Consider the following 19,425-nt stretch of genomic DNA (forward strand, 5'->3'; position numbering starts at 1 on the left):
AGCAAAGGGAAAGAGAAGGAGAAATCTCCTGATTTTGTTGGAAGGATATACATACAACATTTACATCTTTATTTATGTTAGGGCACACGGGGGGGGGGGGGGGGGGGGGGGGGGCAGATCATAAGATATGGCCGCCCACACTCATTTTCTTAAGACTAAATGAATAGTACCCACAAGGTAATGTAACACCACACACAATCTCATTGATTATGTAGCACCATGCAATGCCTGTAAAATGTGTCAAGGTGTTATCTCCACAGAAGTGGTGTTTAGTCACTTAGGTCACTAAAAGCAGCTTTTTCAAATTATCCAGAGACATTTTGCCAGGCTGACCACATATCCCTAGACAATAGCAACCTTTTTGCTTCACAGTGTAGAATAATTTATAGGTAGAGACCAATTTGCTTGCAAAGAAACAGCAGGTTGCCTTCATACATTTAACATGCATTAAAAAAAAAGAAAAAAAAATAATTGTCACAGAAAGCTGTCAGCCCTCTGGAAATGGATCAAGAAAGCAAACAAGCAGTTTATTTCTTTTCCCTTGACCATGCCAAGTAAAGCTGTCCAGAGGCAGATAATTCTGCAGCTTTCATGGTTATAATTGTACTTTATGAATGCTTTCTTGAAATGAAATTCTGTCAAAGCTTACCTTTTTGCATAAAGGTCAAATTTTTACTCTTCCTCACTTTTTTTTCCCCTCTCTCACTCTGATCATAAGTGATCAGAAAGCACTGAACCTCAGACACATTTCTTATAGAAAATGTAATCAAAACTGACAAATCTCCATGAAACATTCTGGGTTTCAGTGAAATCATATATTTTAATGAAAATGCATTTTGTTGAAATGTTCCAGATAGCTCCTCATGTAAGATTCTTTTCATCTGCCATTTTCAACTTTCTCAATCCAGCTTTATATCATCACATAATACATTGCTGAGTTTATGGAGTACAAGATGAGATTCATCAAAACTATTTCACCAAAGGTATGAGATCAGACCTTTGGAGACGAAAGACTAAGGAATTAATTCTCCATCATAGTAAATGAGTTGTTCTCACTTTTTAACAAGTTTGTCAAGTTTTGAACAAAGCAGCATTAGACTGGTGAAAAATTAGACTAGACCTTGGGGGAAGGTTAATAAGGACATCAATAGCACTTTGCTAGTAGGTGCAAAATTCCATTTAATATGAGTCCTGGAGGTGATCATATGTTCCTCTTTGCCCACTGGAGTTGGAATATCATGATAGTTACCATTGGAATTAAGTTTTCAACAAGCAGCTATTTTATAATGAATGTACAGATATTTCCTCCTAAGCATATGCTTAGGTTATCAGTGATGTTTGAGCTACCTTCATGTCCTAAAAAACTCAAAATCTCATGTTAGCTAAAAAGCTGGAGTTCTGCACATTTTTTTCCACCTTATGTTTTATGAAGAAGTCCTACATGCCTGTGATGGCAAAGATTTTTGTTTTGATATGCCATTTGAGTCTTCATTAACTTTTCCTCTAATAGTTACAACTGGCTGAAATAACTGTTTTTGATGATTCTTGCACTACAGTTCAGAACTTTAGAGGCAGTTTTTCATTTCTAGAGCTTCCCTTCCGGTTCTGCCAGAAGCTGAAACATTTAATAGCAAAAGTCTGTGTAAGATTAATCCATGCAGACAGACATTCAGATTAGACTAGGTGGTACAACAAACTGAAAGACAAATTTGAGTGGATGCACCACAATGTCCTCTCGCAATACAAAATGTACTTTCTTTGATATTTGCTATTAGATGTTCTACAGCATTTAATTTCTGAAATTGAAATTGAATTTTTTAAATTATTACTTCCAAATATAGTCATATATTCTGATTTCATTGACTTTGAAAAAGATTATATTGATCTATAGGGCATCTGTTTACACAAGCAGAGATGAATTTTTTCTTGCTGAGTGGAAATACAGATGTTTCAGGGCTCAGAGGCTGTAGTAGCTGTTATTTAATTAATTGTCACAGGTGATACAGTCTTGACGAAGTTACACGACATCAATTTTTGTGAATAATGTTCTTCTCTCAGAAATAAATAACTAGTGAATTAAACACGGAACAAAAATACATTAGTGTAGGCAGGCAGCAATCTCCATGCCTGAGCTTATTATGCACTTCAATATCCACTTATGGACAAGTCCACTAAATTGAGTCAGATGTGTGGCACAGCAAAGTGTCTGATGGGATGAAGGGCAACCTTGTCTTGAAGCCTTAGATTATTGATCTTGTAGCTACTTCAGTTTTCTTTCCTGGTATACAGTGACCACTCCAGGTGGTCCAGTAGCTTGCTCTCTGTTTTGACCTCCTCATTTCTGTGCAACAATTACACTCTGTAGTACTTTCAGGCAAAGAACAACCCTGAACTATAAAGCAAATACAATTCTAACTTGGAACAATTCTCACTATTAGAACACATAAATAATAATTTTCCCAGAGTGCTATAGAGGTCAAATGATTATCAGTCGTAGCAGAGAGGCTGTCAAGCTAACAATCTAGTGGTAATCTCAGACTCCTGTTAGTGAAGAGAAGTTGTATGACCTGGAGGTGGGAATGGACAAAGCAGGAGGGAAAAAACGTTCCATATTTATCTTTTTTCTTTTTTTTTTCTTTTTTTTTTTTTAAATGAACAGAGAGGAGAGTTTTCTGCTGTCTTAGCTTTTCTTCCTGGAGGACAGGAATTGGGGTCTGTCAGATTCCTATTGATTGGTGAGAAACATTATTTGACTCACATTTCCAAAAGCAAAGCTTTTGTTGCTCATAGTGTCATGCCTTTCAAAAAACGACTTCTTGAAGCCTGCATCCTTCTGGAAAATACAACTGCTTAATATTTTGCAGAAATGTTGCTGGACAGAGAGACTTAGAGGAGCAAGAGAGAGTAAGGTCTTTACACCAACTTCTGCAACTTTCTCCTATCTCTGCTTGGTCAGATCCAAATTCACTTCACTTGCCTCCAGCAAGCTGCTTGATCTGAGATTCTGAAAGTAGCTGTAAGGGCAAAATGGGAGGCAAAACCAGAAGTGCCCTGATCAAGGCAGAGAAGAATATGAGGGAAAAGCTCATGGTGTATACTTGCTGAATCATTCTTATAACAGTACTACAAAGGTAATAATGACTTCCTCTGCCAAAATCTGTTCATATAGACTTCATTGTGTTTTCAGCTATGTGCAGAGACACTTTTTTCCTTCCAGTACTGGCTACTGACCGCTATCCTGATATCAATATTCACTTAAGGAGAAGAGAGCACCAGTGAGGATTTCTTGTCTTCTTCTTCGCCTCTTTTTCTTCCTCCTTACCTCTTCTTCTTAAGTTATGCACACTTCTAAATACGAAGCAGCCACAGCAGCAAGCATGCAAAAAGTTTTCCTGTAAAAGCACTTCAGTTTCTCAAGAAATAATGTGATTTTCTCTGTGCCTGTGATGCAGAGATTATAGCTTGATATTAAGGATTTTCAAAACCAAGTAACTCATAGAGAATCATACACAGTAAACCTACACTTTTGGCTCCTGCTCAGTAAAAAAGTATGATGTTCATTCATGTATAGATGTGAACTCTACTTATATAGAAAAAAGAGATTTATCAGGTATTACTATGCAATTATTTTTGTTACCAAGTGATAGAAATACGGAACATCTTTCTTAAGTGCTAGGTTCCAGAGAAATGGAATTATATTTGTTTTCCAGGTGTCATTTGATTCCAGCCTTGCACTTACTGTGTAAGATAATTATGTAGAGTAAGATTATGACTTGATTTTGACCTTGGTCTGTGGAAAAGCAAAGAAAATTTATGCCAAATGCTTTTGTGCTGAATAGTATTCACAGTCTGGTAGTAATGAAAAGGCTAGACTATCTGGTTTTGGTTTTGCTTGCTTTTTGATTTATGTCAATTTTTGACATTCAAGTTTGGCTTTTTTTTTTTTTTTTTTTTTTAATGGCATTCAGGTTCAGGTAAATGGATAAACTGGTAGGGAAAGTGATGCTCTGTAGTTAGATTTACAGGAAAAATATCCAGGTCCCCAGGAACTACTTTTAATTATTTTTAGGATTTCTTGAAGGATGGAATAGTTAACATTGTTATTTTTTACTCCTTCTAAAAAAGTAGTAGCCTTTGTGTACAACATGAAGACAGACAACCTCGTTTCAGGCACACAGCAAGACTCCTGTGCTTGTAACGCAGGGACTGTAAGTATATATATATGCAGACTGTATTCCACAAGCTATTCTTCCTCCTTGATTCCTGTGCTTGTTTTCTCCTCCCTGAACCTCAGAAGGTTCTGAGGCGGCCACAAAGGTTTAACTAATGCAGCTGGGACTGCATGCTTGGAGGTCCACATCATGAAAGATGGTGAAGGTTGCCCTTTGGCCATTTGGAAGATTTTTTAGACACTGTAGAACCAGACATCAGAGCAGTGCTGGTGAGCAAGATAGGAAAGAGATCTATAAAATACCTGCTAATGGGATGTTAGTTTTTATTCCTACATACTAGAAGTTTGTAACTCGGTAGCATTTTCAGTAATATATATTAACTATTGAAACATGAATATTTATTGAAGCTAAATTGCATGGCCTATGCAAAGAAGGGTGGCTGAAGCTTGAAATGATGTGGGTGCTCCTCAGTAGTGAAGGGGAGACTTAAAAAACCTTCATTGTTCCAACTTCCAGCCAGATGTTTCAGCCTTTTTAATAACTTTAATCAAAATATGTGAAAGTAGTAGTTCAGTTCCAGTCTTGAACAAAAGCAAATTTGAAAATTTTATCTAACACTCAAAGGTAGATATTAACTATGCCAAAAGAGAATTTAAATAAAGCAGGTTTGAGAAGACAATGAGATAAAAATATTCCTCAAAAACTTCTAAGACGTAAAAGGGAACATACTCATTGATGTCAGGAACCCAGGCCACTAAGCCAAATTTTCAGACATGGCCACCTAAAATGTGTAAAAATGCTCTCATCTATTTCAGTATGCTTCACTGAACTTCTGTATTTCGTTCCTTAAATCCTAAGAGGATTTAATATCCTGGTTGCAGTAAGACAGAAAATGTCCTAGAAACTTTGACGATGTCTTGTACTCCAAGGAGGACACAGTGGGAAATAATAGATATCGAGTGTACATGATAAAGAAATGGAAACAAAAATGATCAAGATGATGATGAACAGATGTGTTATTACTGCTTGTTGATTTAAAAAAAATAAAATAAGCTAACTGCAATGTATTCTTTTACCCTTATCCTCTCTTTCCAGCTTGATTTTTAGAATTTGCTATCTTCACACTAAGCAAGCTACTAACAATTTACAGTTTCTGACTTTAATTTATCTACTTCCCTAACTCTTCCTCTGCAAATAACCAATTCATCTATGGACAGACTCAGTTAAAATCTTTTAAGAATTCTGAAAATAGAGATTTTGCTTCAGAAAACCAACATTACAGAGAGGGGGAGAAAGCACAATTATTCTACCTGCTCTCAGTGTTGATGATTAGCCAAAGACAACTTTTCAGCCTTCTGGAATTTGCCATAGATGTTTTTCCTTCCAGGAATTTCATTTTCAAATCAAGAATGTTGCTCAAATCTGATATTTTTTACATCTTTGGGATGGGAAATTCTAACATGGGGACATAATTTGCATTTGGATTCTTGAGATCAGCTGAAATATTCTGATCTTGCAAATGTTACAACCACTATGAATTATTATTAAATAGTTGTAGAAGAATACTGAGGGAAAGTTTTTTCCAAAATAATTTATTTAAGCACATTCAGTTGTATATTTTCTTCCTTACTGCTTCCCTTTGTTACACCACAGTCAACTCTGAAGTCATAAATATCTTATTAGATTTGTCCTTGTGCTCTTGCTTAATACAATCAACAGTAGGTGCCTGAGTGACAGTGCATGTTTTCTGTACTGAGTTTTATAGTATCAGCATACTAGTTATTAGTATGCTACTTGGAATTCAGTATACTGGCATTAACAAAAGGACCCCTTTTCACAGAATCATAGAATCACTGAGGTTGGAAAAGACCACTGAGATCATGTAGTCCAAACATCCACCTACCACCAATATTGTCCACTAATCCACGTCTTTCTTGTGGTGAGGGGCCTGAAACTGAACACACTACTTGAGGAGCAGGCTGAGTACAGGGGGGACGATCACCTCCCTGGTCCTGCTGGTCCTGCTTGCTACACTATTTCTGATACACATTAGGATTCCATTGGCCTTCTTGGCCACCTGGACACACTGCTGGCTCATGTTCAGCTGAGTGTTGCAGAGATCATAGAATCATAGAATCTGCAGAGTTGGAAGGGACCTTCAGAGGTCATCTAGTTCAAATCCCAACGCCAGTAGTGTAGTCAACCAGCATCAGTAGTGTAAGGGAAGCAAACATGCAGCAGAAAAGTTTTAAAAGATTTCTGAGTGCAAAATCATTGTAACCATAAAGAGGGGAATTCCACAGTGTCACCTTCCAAAGTGCTGCTGTTGTTAAGTGACCATCCAGTCAAAATTATTTTACTTTTAATATATGATGGGAAGCACTGCATGATTTGACCAAATTTACTAAAATTTTTACTGAAATCTTTTATTTATAAGCCACATTTACCAAGCAGAGAGGCACTTTAGTCAGAGTACTAGAGTAAGGTGAATGTATAAGCACATATTGATAGAATATTCTCACCTCAGGAGATCCCCAGCATATCAGGAGCTGTGGCTGAGTGTGGCTGCATGCCCTCAACTTGGCTTTCTATTATAGCTGAGTGTCAGAAAAGCCTATACAACAATCATATTTGCGATCAAAACAGAACTAAATATAACGTATTGATTGTTGTGGGAAGTGCAGATTGTCTCTGATAACAGAAAGGGAGTGAGAGAACCATTATTATTCTGTGCAGTCCCACACATCTTAGAGGAGGCTCTTCTGTACATTCTTTCTTATTTTGTAAAGACAATGTCAGGACAGATCGGAGCAGTATGATCTAGATAGGAGACAGGACATATTAGAGACAGATAAACTGTCGCACCTAGGATCATATTAGAATGTAATCCTGCTACAGAATCACAAGTTCTTATGTGAATAAAAAGAAAACACTCTTCACCAAAATATAGCTGTGAGAGATAAATCTTTGAACAGTGGTGTAGATAATTTTACCATTTGAAGGAAAGGACAGCATGCATTATGGTACATTTACTATTTGAAGACATAATGGTGAAGTAGAGGACTTTTCAGGGCCTCAGTTTTTATCTCAAGCTCTTCCAGACATGAGGCTGATATGTAATGATATTCCAAATAAGTATGGCAATCTACAAATGCAAGATTGCAGGGCTATAAGATTTTGACTCCTGAATAGATTTCCTGCATGTACAGTCCCATGTAGTATTTGGGATGTGTTATGAACTGTACAACTGTAATAGAAAGACAAGCTTTTGTGTACTCCTGAATTACATTTCTTGCACTTCTGAAAAAAATGGGTGATGCTTAGTCTGTTTAAATAAGGGAAAAATGAATTTTAAAGATGATCTCTGTTCAAATTAAATCACAGCCAGTGAACTTTGAGTTTGATCAAAAAATCTGGGAAATTATTTTGTTTGGATAATTACAATGGAAGACACTGAGATCTACAATACTTATTTATATCCTCTATTTTTGGGTTATAAATTACATCTCTTATATTTCATAATTTTATATATAGTTATACATATAGTAAGACAAGGAACGTTTTACTACAGCATGCAATGCAGTATCTTCCTTTGCATGCCTTGAAGTGTTGAAATTTTTAGTAAGAGATCTGAATGACAAGTAGTATCTGTGAAGATTTAAGTTAAAAGTATTCTTAAAAGCTGAAAAATATAAACTCATCTACAGAAGAACTAACTTTTTTTTTTTTTTTTTTTTTTTTTTTTTTTTTTATGAAGCCATTCACCATCAACTATGTAGCAGAATTAAAAGAAGTGTCTAACCTTTATGGTTTCAAAGACGGTGTTCTCTAGGAAAATTGCTGTTTTCTGAGCGGATATCCTAAAACAATAACTGAGCAGATGTGAGCCAGTTTCATTTAGTGGAATGCTAATTCTGAAGTCCGTTGACAGCACAGTTTACATAAACAACAATATCAAGATGATAGTTTTAATAAATATATGCCTTACGGCAGAGTATCTTATACTTGTAGATTACCATATTTTTAGAAGGCTCCCCTCAAACATAGCTAATTTACTATAGTCAGGTGCAATAATCTGGCAGTGTACATTAAAGCTGAATGAGAAAATACATAAGGGCATTATGGAAATGGAAGCAGAACATCCAGATTCTGGTAGAAAATGAAAAAATACAGAGTGTGTTTAAATAGCATGGCCTAGAGTCTAGTCTGTCAAGCATCAATGAATAGGGTTTATTGGAGTCTGTAAAATAAAAAAAAACAGTTAAGGAAAAAAAAATAAAATCTTTAAGTTTTAGCATTTGAAATTCTGTGAGAAGACAAAGACTGGAGATACAATATGCAAGCAGAAGTGATAGATCTAGCCTTCACTGAAGTCACTGAAAGTCTTTCAGTCATTGCAGTGACATTGCATCAAATCTATTTCAAGACCATTTAATAGTAATATTAAGCTAATGTTTAATATTAATACTTTTTTTTTTTTTTCAGCAGAAGGCCATAAAGAGCACAACCTTAGAATAGTCTTCCAAAGGGCTTGAACTTCCCTATTAAACATTTCATGGTATTCATTTTTTTTCTTCTTTTATTTAACAGGCAGGCCAGATCCAGCTGATAGCTGTTATGAGGACTTTGCTGACTTCAGAAAGCTGAGCATAACATCAACAGACTTCAGTGAAAGGAAATATTATCACTCCAAGCAACTTGTACACAGACAACTTTTGGTAGCTTTAAATTAACTGGTTGCTCACCTACAAGGACACAGCTATTGTTTCTTTCGGCACAAATGGAGGAAAGCAACAAGATTTGTAACCCTGGCTAATAGGATTGTGGCTTTCTTATCAAAAGTAGGAGGTGGGCCAATTGTAAAAGGATTATTTTATACTTAGCCTGAACACTGGACATAAACTGAAGCCAATTTTAATGACCTGAGATTTTGCTACTTGTCCTTTATTATTGTTATCAGTTCTTTAACACTTTGATACTTTCTTTCTTTAAATTGGACATGGGTTCCTGGACTAGAATGTGGCCCTCAGACTGGGCTGTTCTCATGAAATCATGGCTTATCTTTTCCCTGGGGCTCTACATGCAGGTCTCCAAAACTTTGGCCTGTCCAAAAGTGTGCCGCTGTGACCGAAACTTTGTCTACTGTAATGAGCGAAGCTTGACCTCAGTGCCTCTTGGGATACCAGAGGGTGTAACCGTCCTCTACCTCCATAATAACCAAATTAATAATGCTGGATTTCCTGCAGAGTTGCACAGTGTCCAGTCTGTGCACACAGTCTATCTGTATGGCAACCAATTGGATGAATTCCCAATGAACCTGCCCAAAAATGTCAGGGTTCTCCACTTGCAGGAAAACAATATTCAGACCATTTCTCGGGCTGCTCTTGCTCAGCTCTTGAAGCTGGAAGAACTGCACCTGGATGACAACTCCATCTCCACTGTTGGAGTTGAGGATGGGGCATTCCGGGAAGCCATCAGCCTCAAGCTTCTGTTCTTGTCCAAGAATCACTTAAGCAGTGTACCAGTAGGCCTTCCAGTGGACTTACAAGAACTTCGAGTAGATGAAAACCGAATTGCTGTCATTTCAGACTTGGCCTTCCAGAATCTTACAAGTTTGGAGCGTCTGATTCTGGATGGCAATCTGCTTACTAATAAAGGCATAGCTGAAGGCACCTTTAGCCACCTCTCCAAGCTCAAGGAATTCTCTATAGTGCGTAACTCGCTGACCTATCCTCCTTCTGATCTTCCAGGTACACATCTGCTAAGGCTCTACTTGCAAGACAACCAGATAACCCATATACCACTTACAGCCTTCTCAAATCTTCACAAACTAGAACGTCTTGATATTTCCAACAATCAGCTTCGTATGTTGGTAAAGGGTGTATTTGATAATCTCCATAATCTGAGGCAACTCACTGTAAGGAATAATCCCTGGTTGTGTGACTGCAGTATTAAGTGGGTCACTGAATGGCTCAAGTTTATTCCCTCTTCCATCAATGTACGGGGTTTTATGTGCCAGGGACCAGAGCAGGTCCGAGGTATGGCAGTCAGGGAGCTTAATATGAATATGCTGTCATGCCCCACCACTACCCCTGGTCTGTCACTTATCATCACCCCAGTCCCAGCTACAGCCAAGCCAACTACATTAGTTCCCTCCTCATCAGTTCCTCCCCCAAGTACTAAGTATAGTCCTCTGACTCCTATCATAGTCACACTCCCCACTGTGCCTGACAGGGAAGACAGAGAAAGGGTAACACCTCCTATATCTGAACAAATTCAGCTCTCTATCCATTTTGTGAATGATACCTGCATCCAGGTTAACTGGATATCACTTTTTACTGTGATGGCATATAAACTTACATGGGTTAAAATGGGGCATAGTCTGGTAGGAGGAATTGTTCAGGAACGAATAGTTAGTGGTGAGAAACAACACTTAAGCTTGGTAAATCTGGAGCCCAAATCCACCTATCGGATTTGCTTAGTTCCTCTGGATGCTTATAATAATTACCGAACTGGAGAAGACACTGTCTGTTCAGAAGCCACAACAAAGGCTTCCTTTTCGAGCAATGGCAGCAACATTCCCTCCAGCCATGAGCAGACAACTTCTCAGAACCTGGGCTCCCCATTTCTGCTTGCAGGTTTAATTGGGGGTGCAGTGATATTTGTGCTCGTGGTCCTGCTCAGCATTTTTTGCTGGCACATGCACAAAAAGGGGCGTTACACCTCCCAGAAGTGGAAATACAATCGGGGCCGTCGGAAAGATGACTACTGTGAGGCAGGGACCAAGAAGGACAACTCCATCCTGGAAATGACGGAAACCAGCTTCCAGATTGTGTCCTTAAATAATGATCAGCTCCTTAAAGGAGATTTCAGACTGCAGCCCATTTATACCCCAAATGGGGGCATTAACTACACAGACTGCCACATCCCCAACAACATACGATACTGCAATAGCAATGTCTCAGACCTGGAACACTGTCATACGTGATAGTGAGGGGAGATGGGGGTGTCAAGAACAAAGAGAAAAAACTCTGGAAAAAGTAACCCTCACAACAATGAAAAAATTACATTTGATAAATGTTACACAAATGCATTTATGCATTTGAATACTCTGTAATTTATACGGTGTACTATATAATGGGATTTAAAAAGTGCTATCTTTTCTATTTCAAGTCAATTGCAAATGGTTTTGTAACTCTTTGCTTTTTAAATCTTAAAAAAATATTGCTAAGTACTGTACAGGGTTGTACAATAAGAACCCAGTGTCATGGCAAAGGAAAGAATGATTCATTCTTCGAACATTAACCACTTTGCTGTCGAAGCTGTCTGAGGGATGTAAGTTCCTAGGTGTCCTGTAATACAGGAAAATAAGTGCATATTAAAGCAGGGTTACTAGGAACAGCCAAAAGCAATTCAGATAAAATGGGTAAAACCCATTTGGCTCAAATCCAGCAGTTGCTGTTGAGCTTCAAACAATTTGAAATATTTCTGTTCCCCTTTGTCAGTTCTGTATTTCCTACCTCCAACTCAAAGCTGGAGTTCTGACTGCTACCAAAAAGGCTATTTCTTATTTGATTATTTTTCCCCAATATACTTGGAAAGGTAGACAGAACTCAGTGTCAAACTTGAAGTGACCTTGATTCCTATTTGCAAAAGCTATTCTGAAAATGTCCCCCGATGCCATGCATTTTTATGTTAGAAATGGTTCCTGCCTTTCATTATGATTAAGAAGCTTCAAGAATTCTTTGACCCTTCTCAGTGGGAGATGAAGGTTATCAGTATGTAACAGATAGTTTTTATTAGATTGCACCTCTTGTTAATAGAGCAGCATTTGTTGACACAGCACGTTCAGGTAAAACCTGAACAAGGATAACTCTAAGTGCTCCCAACTGTGTGGTATTCATGTAGAACTTACAGTCTAAAAGTGGAAATTGTTGAAAACATGTTGCAAAACATAACGTCAGTGGAAAGGTTGCCACTGGCTTTTATGGTTCAAGCTCTGTTTGATTTAGCAGTTTGAGTTACATTCAGTATTGAGTAAGAAAAAGATAAAAACAATCAACAAAAGAAAGTAAGCATGAAATATCTTTTTAAATTTTTTTTAGTTAATTTATTACTGAAAAGACCTCCGGGCCTATTGTGAACTGAAATATGTACAGCAGGGAAAATCGTGAATAAATTCAGGGTTGTTTTTTTGTTTTTTTGTTTTTTGTTTTCCATTCAGGTGAACAGAGGTGGATATTAATTGTGGAATTTTGAGAGCACAAGTACACTGTTTCTCCAAATTACCCTTCTTTTATCTTAAGCTTTTTAAATTTTCCACAGTGATCTGTATTTGAAAATCAGCAGGTGGGCATAGAATTTGTTCCTTTGTTCCCTCAAATTCTTTAGCTGGAATCACTTCTGAGTGATGCATTATGTGAAGCATCATGCTTGTATGAAAATTATGATGCTGTTCTCAAAATTAGACTATGTTCCAACAACTCCAACTCCACTGACTCTATGCCTGCCAAGAACCCTGGATTTCTTGCCAACTTAGTGGTGGAATTCACTTCTTCCTTTTTTTTTTCTTTTGTTATATGTGACTTATTTTCTCCTGAGCTTGGGGACAAGCAAAAGTTCAGCAAGGAGAAGAAAGAGAAGTTTTTTTTGTTCTTTTTTTTGATGGAGTAGGCAACAAAAGTTGTTTTTTGTTTGTTTTTTTCAGTGACTATCTAGGGACAAAGAGGTGAATCAGAAATAAAAGCTGGAGCACTTTTGCTGTGCAATGCTTAGACTTTTCATTTTATTATGATGCTGTTTATGTTGGGAGAGAAGGTTTTAATCCTTTCCTTTGCTCATTTCAGTCAACCTGTTCTTGAAACCCAGCAGTTTATGAGTGTGCATTTTCTCAAATTCAAATTGCATGATAACATTCATTTTCTGCAAATACAAAATGAATCCAGTTATGATCGATGGCAAAGTACAATCATTATATATGGAACTGCATCTTCACCCTCACACTTTTTATAACTGCAGTTTGAAATTCCACTCTATATTCTGTATATTTGTTATTTTCTCCAGCTATAACAGGTATTTTAGGCAACCTGTGTGGCTACTGTAATAGTAAAGTCACTGAAATTTTGCTGAATAAAAGGCTGCCATATGATTTCTAATGGTGTAATTCTAGATAGAAATGTCTATGCAAAGTCTTTTATCTATGACCTATTTGTTCAAGATTATGATGAGAAGGTTGATACTTTTGGTTTGTTTTATATATTTTAGTTGCCAAAGCCCAAAAGACAAGCAGCAAATAGTTGTGCTTCTGCACGCTTCCATTGCATGATGGACACATAACAGTTTCAGATTAAGTAGAGACTGAGATTCCTTTTGGGTGTGGATGTAGCATATAATTTCGCTGAAATAACAAGCTGTATGTTTGATTTCAAAAGGCATCTTTTGAATGTTTGCACATGCTAGCTTTTCATACTTCAGTGACTATGCTAGAGGAGTCTTTATCCTCCTTTTTGAACATCTTTTGTTGTAGGCCTCAGGATACCATAGTTTTAGGATGAGCTAGGCGCCTTACTTGTAGCAAATTTCTTATTCAGGGAATTTGGCTTTCCTCTAAGTGAAATATCACAAGCCCAAAATGAAGACAACAAATGTGGTTACTCTTCTAATAAGATAGAAATTGGAGACATTCATAAAATGGGTGGTTTGATCCCAGATGATGAAATGCATATATATGTGTGCAGAGTATAACTGGTTTACCTAGATAAAGAATCAAAGTAATATTAAAGATAGTATATTTAAGCTTCTTTTCTGTTTGAAGACAATATGAATTGATAAAGGATACTGAGAAAGATTCTTTTCATTAAGAATTAATGAATTCTTAATGAAATTAGGAATTAATTCCATTAATCTTTTTCAGAAAAAAATCAGAAAGCTACTTACAACAAAATTCAAAGATAGCCATGGGAGAACTATCTAAACAAATTCACACTTGTAGTCTTAATAATCTAAAAAGACATACATCGGTTTTGAAGAGTGTTTCTTCCTAATGAAATTGCTTTCCAACTGCAAAACAATTCGTGTATTTCAGCCTACAGCAGAGTTTGGGAATTTTGAAAGTGTTAGTCACACAGGCTACTGAGGCTTCATTTTTTATCATCTGGATAAGAATATTGAGGAGTTTTTATTAGATTTGGAAAAAAAAAATCCGAGTTAAAAGTGGACAGTGATCTTTTGGAGATATAAAGTTTAATATCAGTAACCTTTTTACTTGGGCTTGTGAAAATGGGGCCATCTTCACTTAGTAGAAATGTCTGACTACAGATGCTAGTTAAGGGAACCATGGAACAGAAGTCCCAAATGTGTGCACATAGAACTCTTTAGAAACTCAAAAGTGATGAATTCTTGATCCTTATTTGAAAATGTTCGTTGAATGTGGGGACAAATGAATGGTTACAGACAACATCTCACCCATCATCCATTGTAAACTGCTAAGAACTGACCTAAGTGTACAGATAAGATTGATGAGTGGAATAAAAAAAAGAGTTTATGTGAAATTATCTTAAACTGGTATCACAACACAACTTTGTTCAGTGCTACAGTTCCTTTTGAAGATTTATTTATTTACAGGTCCTTGTTTTCATAGATTCTGTCATTATAACAAATGTTCCTTGCATGTAGCTTCTTAGCAAAAAAAAAAAAAAAAAAAAAAAATCCATCTGATGAATGCATGGACTTTTCGTTAAAAAGTTTTTACTGGAAACACTATTATTGAATTCCTTCATAAGAATATTTTGACATTGGTTTACTGGACTTCAAATATTAGCAATTTTTCCTGTTAAGCCAATAAAGAAATACAATGAATGTGATGTTAAAAGAAAAATTAAATAGCTTATGCTATTTTCTACTAGAGTAGTTCAGCTATATTTTTTCTCTCAGTCATTTTCTCTTTTGAAGAGAGAAAATTTCTTCCTCTAAGAAAAGTATTGATTTTAATTTTACAAGGAAAATAACTTTATGCATATTATATTGTTAAGAAGTTAAGGGTCTACATAAGGCACTTTAGTGATGATACTGAAAGGAAAGTTGTCTCAGATTTTGACAGTGAAGTGGTTAATTCCTGTCTATAGTACTTCTTCACCATGAATTATAACATGGAGATATTAATTTTACTTTTTTTTTTCTTTAGAACATGAGAATAATGGTTCTACTCAGCGGGAAAACAAACAAATGACAAAAAAAAAAAAAAAAAAAAAAAAACCAGGAAAGAAATGAGTGCAAAACCCAGGTATTACTGGCTTTAAGCCTCATTAAATAATGCCTGGTGCTCTCTTCCAAACGCAGAGATAATCCTAGGAAGCTGATGATCATTCCTTCCCTGAACTCTACTGAACTGGGCACTCTCTATCTCAAATGATAATACAGGCAGTATCAAACTATTTGGCATTAAACTTAAGTACAGCATAGAATGCCTTGGTCTTTAAAAGAACACTGGCTAGTAGTCCTTCTGCAAAACTAGTCCAAAAGCGATCTGACAAGCTTTTATTATACTGGGACTATGTAGGAATTGTATCCGATGACAACTGACTGCTGATCCTTTCAGAAACAAGCCACTAAATAAATTGTTATGATCACTTGGTCCCAAATATCTGAAGATGATCTTTCAAAAAACTGATTTTAACTGGGACGTGCATACATGATTCTGTTCTGTGTTTGGTATATTTTCTATCTTTAACATAGAAAATCAGATGATTTGAAGTCTGCATTATCTGTTTTCTGCAATATGCCATGTTGCACGCATTGTTAACTTCAAAACCTTGCTATACGCTATATATTATCTTGTTGACATATTCAGTAAAAAGTTATTTAAAAACAATAACATCAATCCTGCTGTATTTATATGAACAAGCTGATTAAAATTAGAATGTGAACATCTGAGAGAGAAAAACAGAAAAACAAAAATTATGTTCTTTCATTCCTGGAATATTTTTTCAAGTGTTTTACTGTATGCCTATGCTTTTCAGATGCTAAAGGATGAACATTTTTATCTTCTGTCTATCAAAAAGAGTTAAATCATTTATTACTTCAATTTCTCAGATTTAATGGTTATAGGGTTATCTCATTTTGATATGCATATAAGAAATCAGTGTAAAGAACAAATTGTAATCCAGTATTTGCCATTAATGGGTACAGTTAAGCAACTATTATACATGTATAACAAATACCTACATGTTGAAGCCAGGACCCATTATATGGATAAGTCATTCAATGCACTTGACATTCATCCGTGACAGTCTTAAACCTGTATTATACCTATTTATTCTTTCCTTGAAATGAAATGTGATTTTCTTTCCAATTCTCCCTTCAAAATTTTTCTTGAATTTTCAGAATTTTTCAGACATAAGCCTTAATAAATTGTTGTATATCTACTACCTAATACATTTGGCAGTATATGCAGCGTGTATAAAGATATGCTTTAGATACATGGGAAAGAATAGTTACATATACAGTAACTAAATTCTGACTTGGCCAGAACCTGAAATATTGAACTTTACAGGCTGTGTCGCTTTAGAGTTTAGGAGTGAGACATTGACAAATGTCAAAATTCCTCAGCGAATTATCTCATTCTCTGTCTTAGCCCCGAAAGACCACTTTGGAGCAATGATTTTGTTTTCCCTTCTTCAAAAAGAAAAAAAAAAGAAGAAAAGTAAGGCAAAAAAGAAAAAAATAAAAATAATAAAAAAAAAGAAAACCACTGGCTGCCTCAACAGTTAATATTTTAGTAGCCCACAGTGATTTCTCTTAGTAGGGAACAATAATTATATATATTTACTTCTAAGCTCAGTTATCTGAGTTTATGAGTCTATTGTGCTTTAGTTCCAAGGGTTTTCCCAGGGATTTAGCCTCAAGGAACTCTCAAAGTAAGTACAAGGAAGAGTATTTTTCAATAATTTTCAGTCAATATTCAGTATTTCACTTTAAAATGAATACTTCTATATAAGAAACGGAGTGCCGCCATAAGGAAAGATTGTGTTTAGTCATAAAAGTATGAAATAAATCTTTTTGTTCCACTTGAAACTCCACTGTCAATGAAGACTTAAATTAAGAACCACTAAAATAATTTTATTACATGGGTAGGAATGTGAAAATTCAACAATAATTTGCAATCTTAAAACAAGCTAGAACACTTACAGTGAAATCCTGGCTGCAGTGATTTCAATTATAATCCAAATATTTATAGGAATAAAACATATATCAGAAAGATTATTAAAAACACCCAGTATGACACACTATATAATATTACACTGAATGGTGTCCTCATATGAAATAACCAAGTAAAACAGTAGACCTAAGCTTTATAAACTTGATATCTGTTTTGAAAAAGTAGTGGTGCTATGAAATGCAAATACTTCACAGAAACCGAGGTAAGATAATAATATAAAACAGAACAATGTTCATTCCAAAGATACAGAAAATATTAGCTTTTAAAATTCACAGAGGTCACTGAGCATGGCAAGAAGGTTTTTTACATACAATTATGCATATTTTCTGCTTAGAACTCCATACATAAGGTAACATGGAACTGCAAAAATGCATGCATGAATTTGCATTGAAAGTTTTATTCATTAAAAGCTTGTATTATAGATACACTTATGGGCATCTCGTGTAGAGTAAGAACAGTCTTGACCTGTGCACTGGGTCTATTCAAATGTGGAAAGCAGACAGAAGAACAAAAGTTATGCTGATTACACTATACTGTTTTTCTAAGTGTAGAATACCTTGAAAAATGAAGATGTATAAACTGTTATGGAAAATCCGACTCAAACTGGTGTGTTTACAGCTTTAACGTTTTCTGCGCAAAAGCAAGATGTTTCTGTGGTGAATAATAGTCCAAGTCATAAAGTGAATGTGACTATTCTTAAAAAGCACAATTACCAGAAATATACAATGAAAACGTTGTATTCCTCAACTGAAATAATTATTTTTACTCTTATAAATTTTGAGCAGGTAATCACACATATAAAGAAAATTCTTTGTGATAGGTATTTGAAGAATATATTTAAAGAATGAAATGACGTAATTTTTATACTTTAAAACAAAATGCTGATAAAGGAAAAACATTATTTTCTCTGAAGATGACATATAGTAGTAATGATATACAGAAAACAGTGATAATCCCCTTTATCGACATTTTTTGGACATCAGAAAAGACTCATATGCCCTTTAACATAATTTTATATTTCCTCTGCAATTTCTCAGACTTTTTAGATCAGATCATCTTCTAATAAATATACGATATTCCAAAACAATTAAATCCTCAGAAATGCCTACAATCCTTTTAAATGAATAGATTCAAGAAAATGCAATAAAATTCCTATTTACAGGAAATTCACAATGCTTTCTCAAAACTTCAGTAGTATTTGAAAAGATGACTAACAAACTAGAATAGCTTTATATTTCTAGTTATAAGGCCTTCCAAATTTCTAACCCACCCACCTGAATTTAAAGCTTTGGCTTGGCCTTAAAGTCACATGATTTAAATGACAGTCTTGTCAGGCTAATCTCATATGTCTTCACAAACTGGCTTGAGCATTCACAGTTCAGAAACCAATGTGTAATTCATTGTTCTCTGACTTACAGTGCAAGTGTTAAGAATTTTCCTGATTAAAGAAACATATTAAGAAAATCTGAGAGTTGGTGTGAAGTCAAATACTGTAGTACGTATTAATGCAAATGTAACTTCTTCAAGCACAGCATTAGTGTTTCTTTGTAGGTAAGGACTGCAGAAAAAGATACATGCACAATAACTCTATTGTTTTTCAAAAAATATTTTCTCACCAATGCTAGCCACTACTCCTAGCTGCTGAAAAGCATGTATGACTTAGAAAAGTAAATACATGGAGAAAGGGGAGATATTCCAAATTATCATAGTAATTCTAATAATATGTAATTGAGTACTTAAAAAAAATCTTAAAGGTATTAAAGCTTTTCTTATCAAAAATCCCTACAAAGCATGCATTTTATTTGTTATTCACAAAAAATAAGTCTATGCAGCTTTTCATTTATATTTTCATTGCATATCTTGAAGACAATCATTTCATTTTTGCCTGATTACAAGGAATAATAGTATCAGGTTCTTGATATTCTCAGATCTGATTGGTTGTGATGTTTATTCGGAGGTCTCTCCATGCACTGAAATACTTTGTCATCTCTGAAAATTTTGAGGTGTAGTCTGCTGTTTTTATGTGATACCTGTATT

General features: G+C 35.5%; 1 protein-coding gene across 3 annotated transcripts in view; it reads left to right on the forward strand.

Moving 5' to 3' along the window:
• Positions 1-18,852, forward strand: part of FLRT2 (fibronectin leucine rich transmembrane protein 2) — a 61,457-nt gene extending 42,605 nt beyond the window's left edge. For all 3 annotated transcript variants that reach the window (XM_040701183.2, XM_004941848.5, XM_003641305.6), the window contains one exon: positions 8,763-18,852. In XM_040701183.2, the coding sequence (XP_040557117.1) occupies positions 9,172-11,160 (1,989 nt within the window). In that variant the 5' untranslated portion in view covers positions 8,763-9,171 and the 3' untranslated portion in view covers positions 11,161-18,852. The remainder of the gene's footprint in view (positions 1-8,762) is intronic.
• Positions 18,853-19,425: the final 573 nt, after the last annotated feature.

Source organism: Gallus gallus, chromosome 5 (genome assembly GCF_016699485.2).
Source record: "Gallus gallus isolate bGalGal1 chromosome 5, bGalGal1.mat.broiler.GRCg7b, whole genome shotgun sequence".
Taxonomy (NCBI): Eukaryota; Metazoa; Chordata; class Aves; order Galliformes; family Phasianidae; genus Gallus; species Gallus gallus.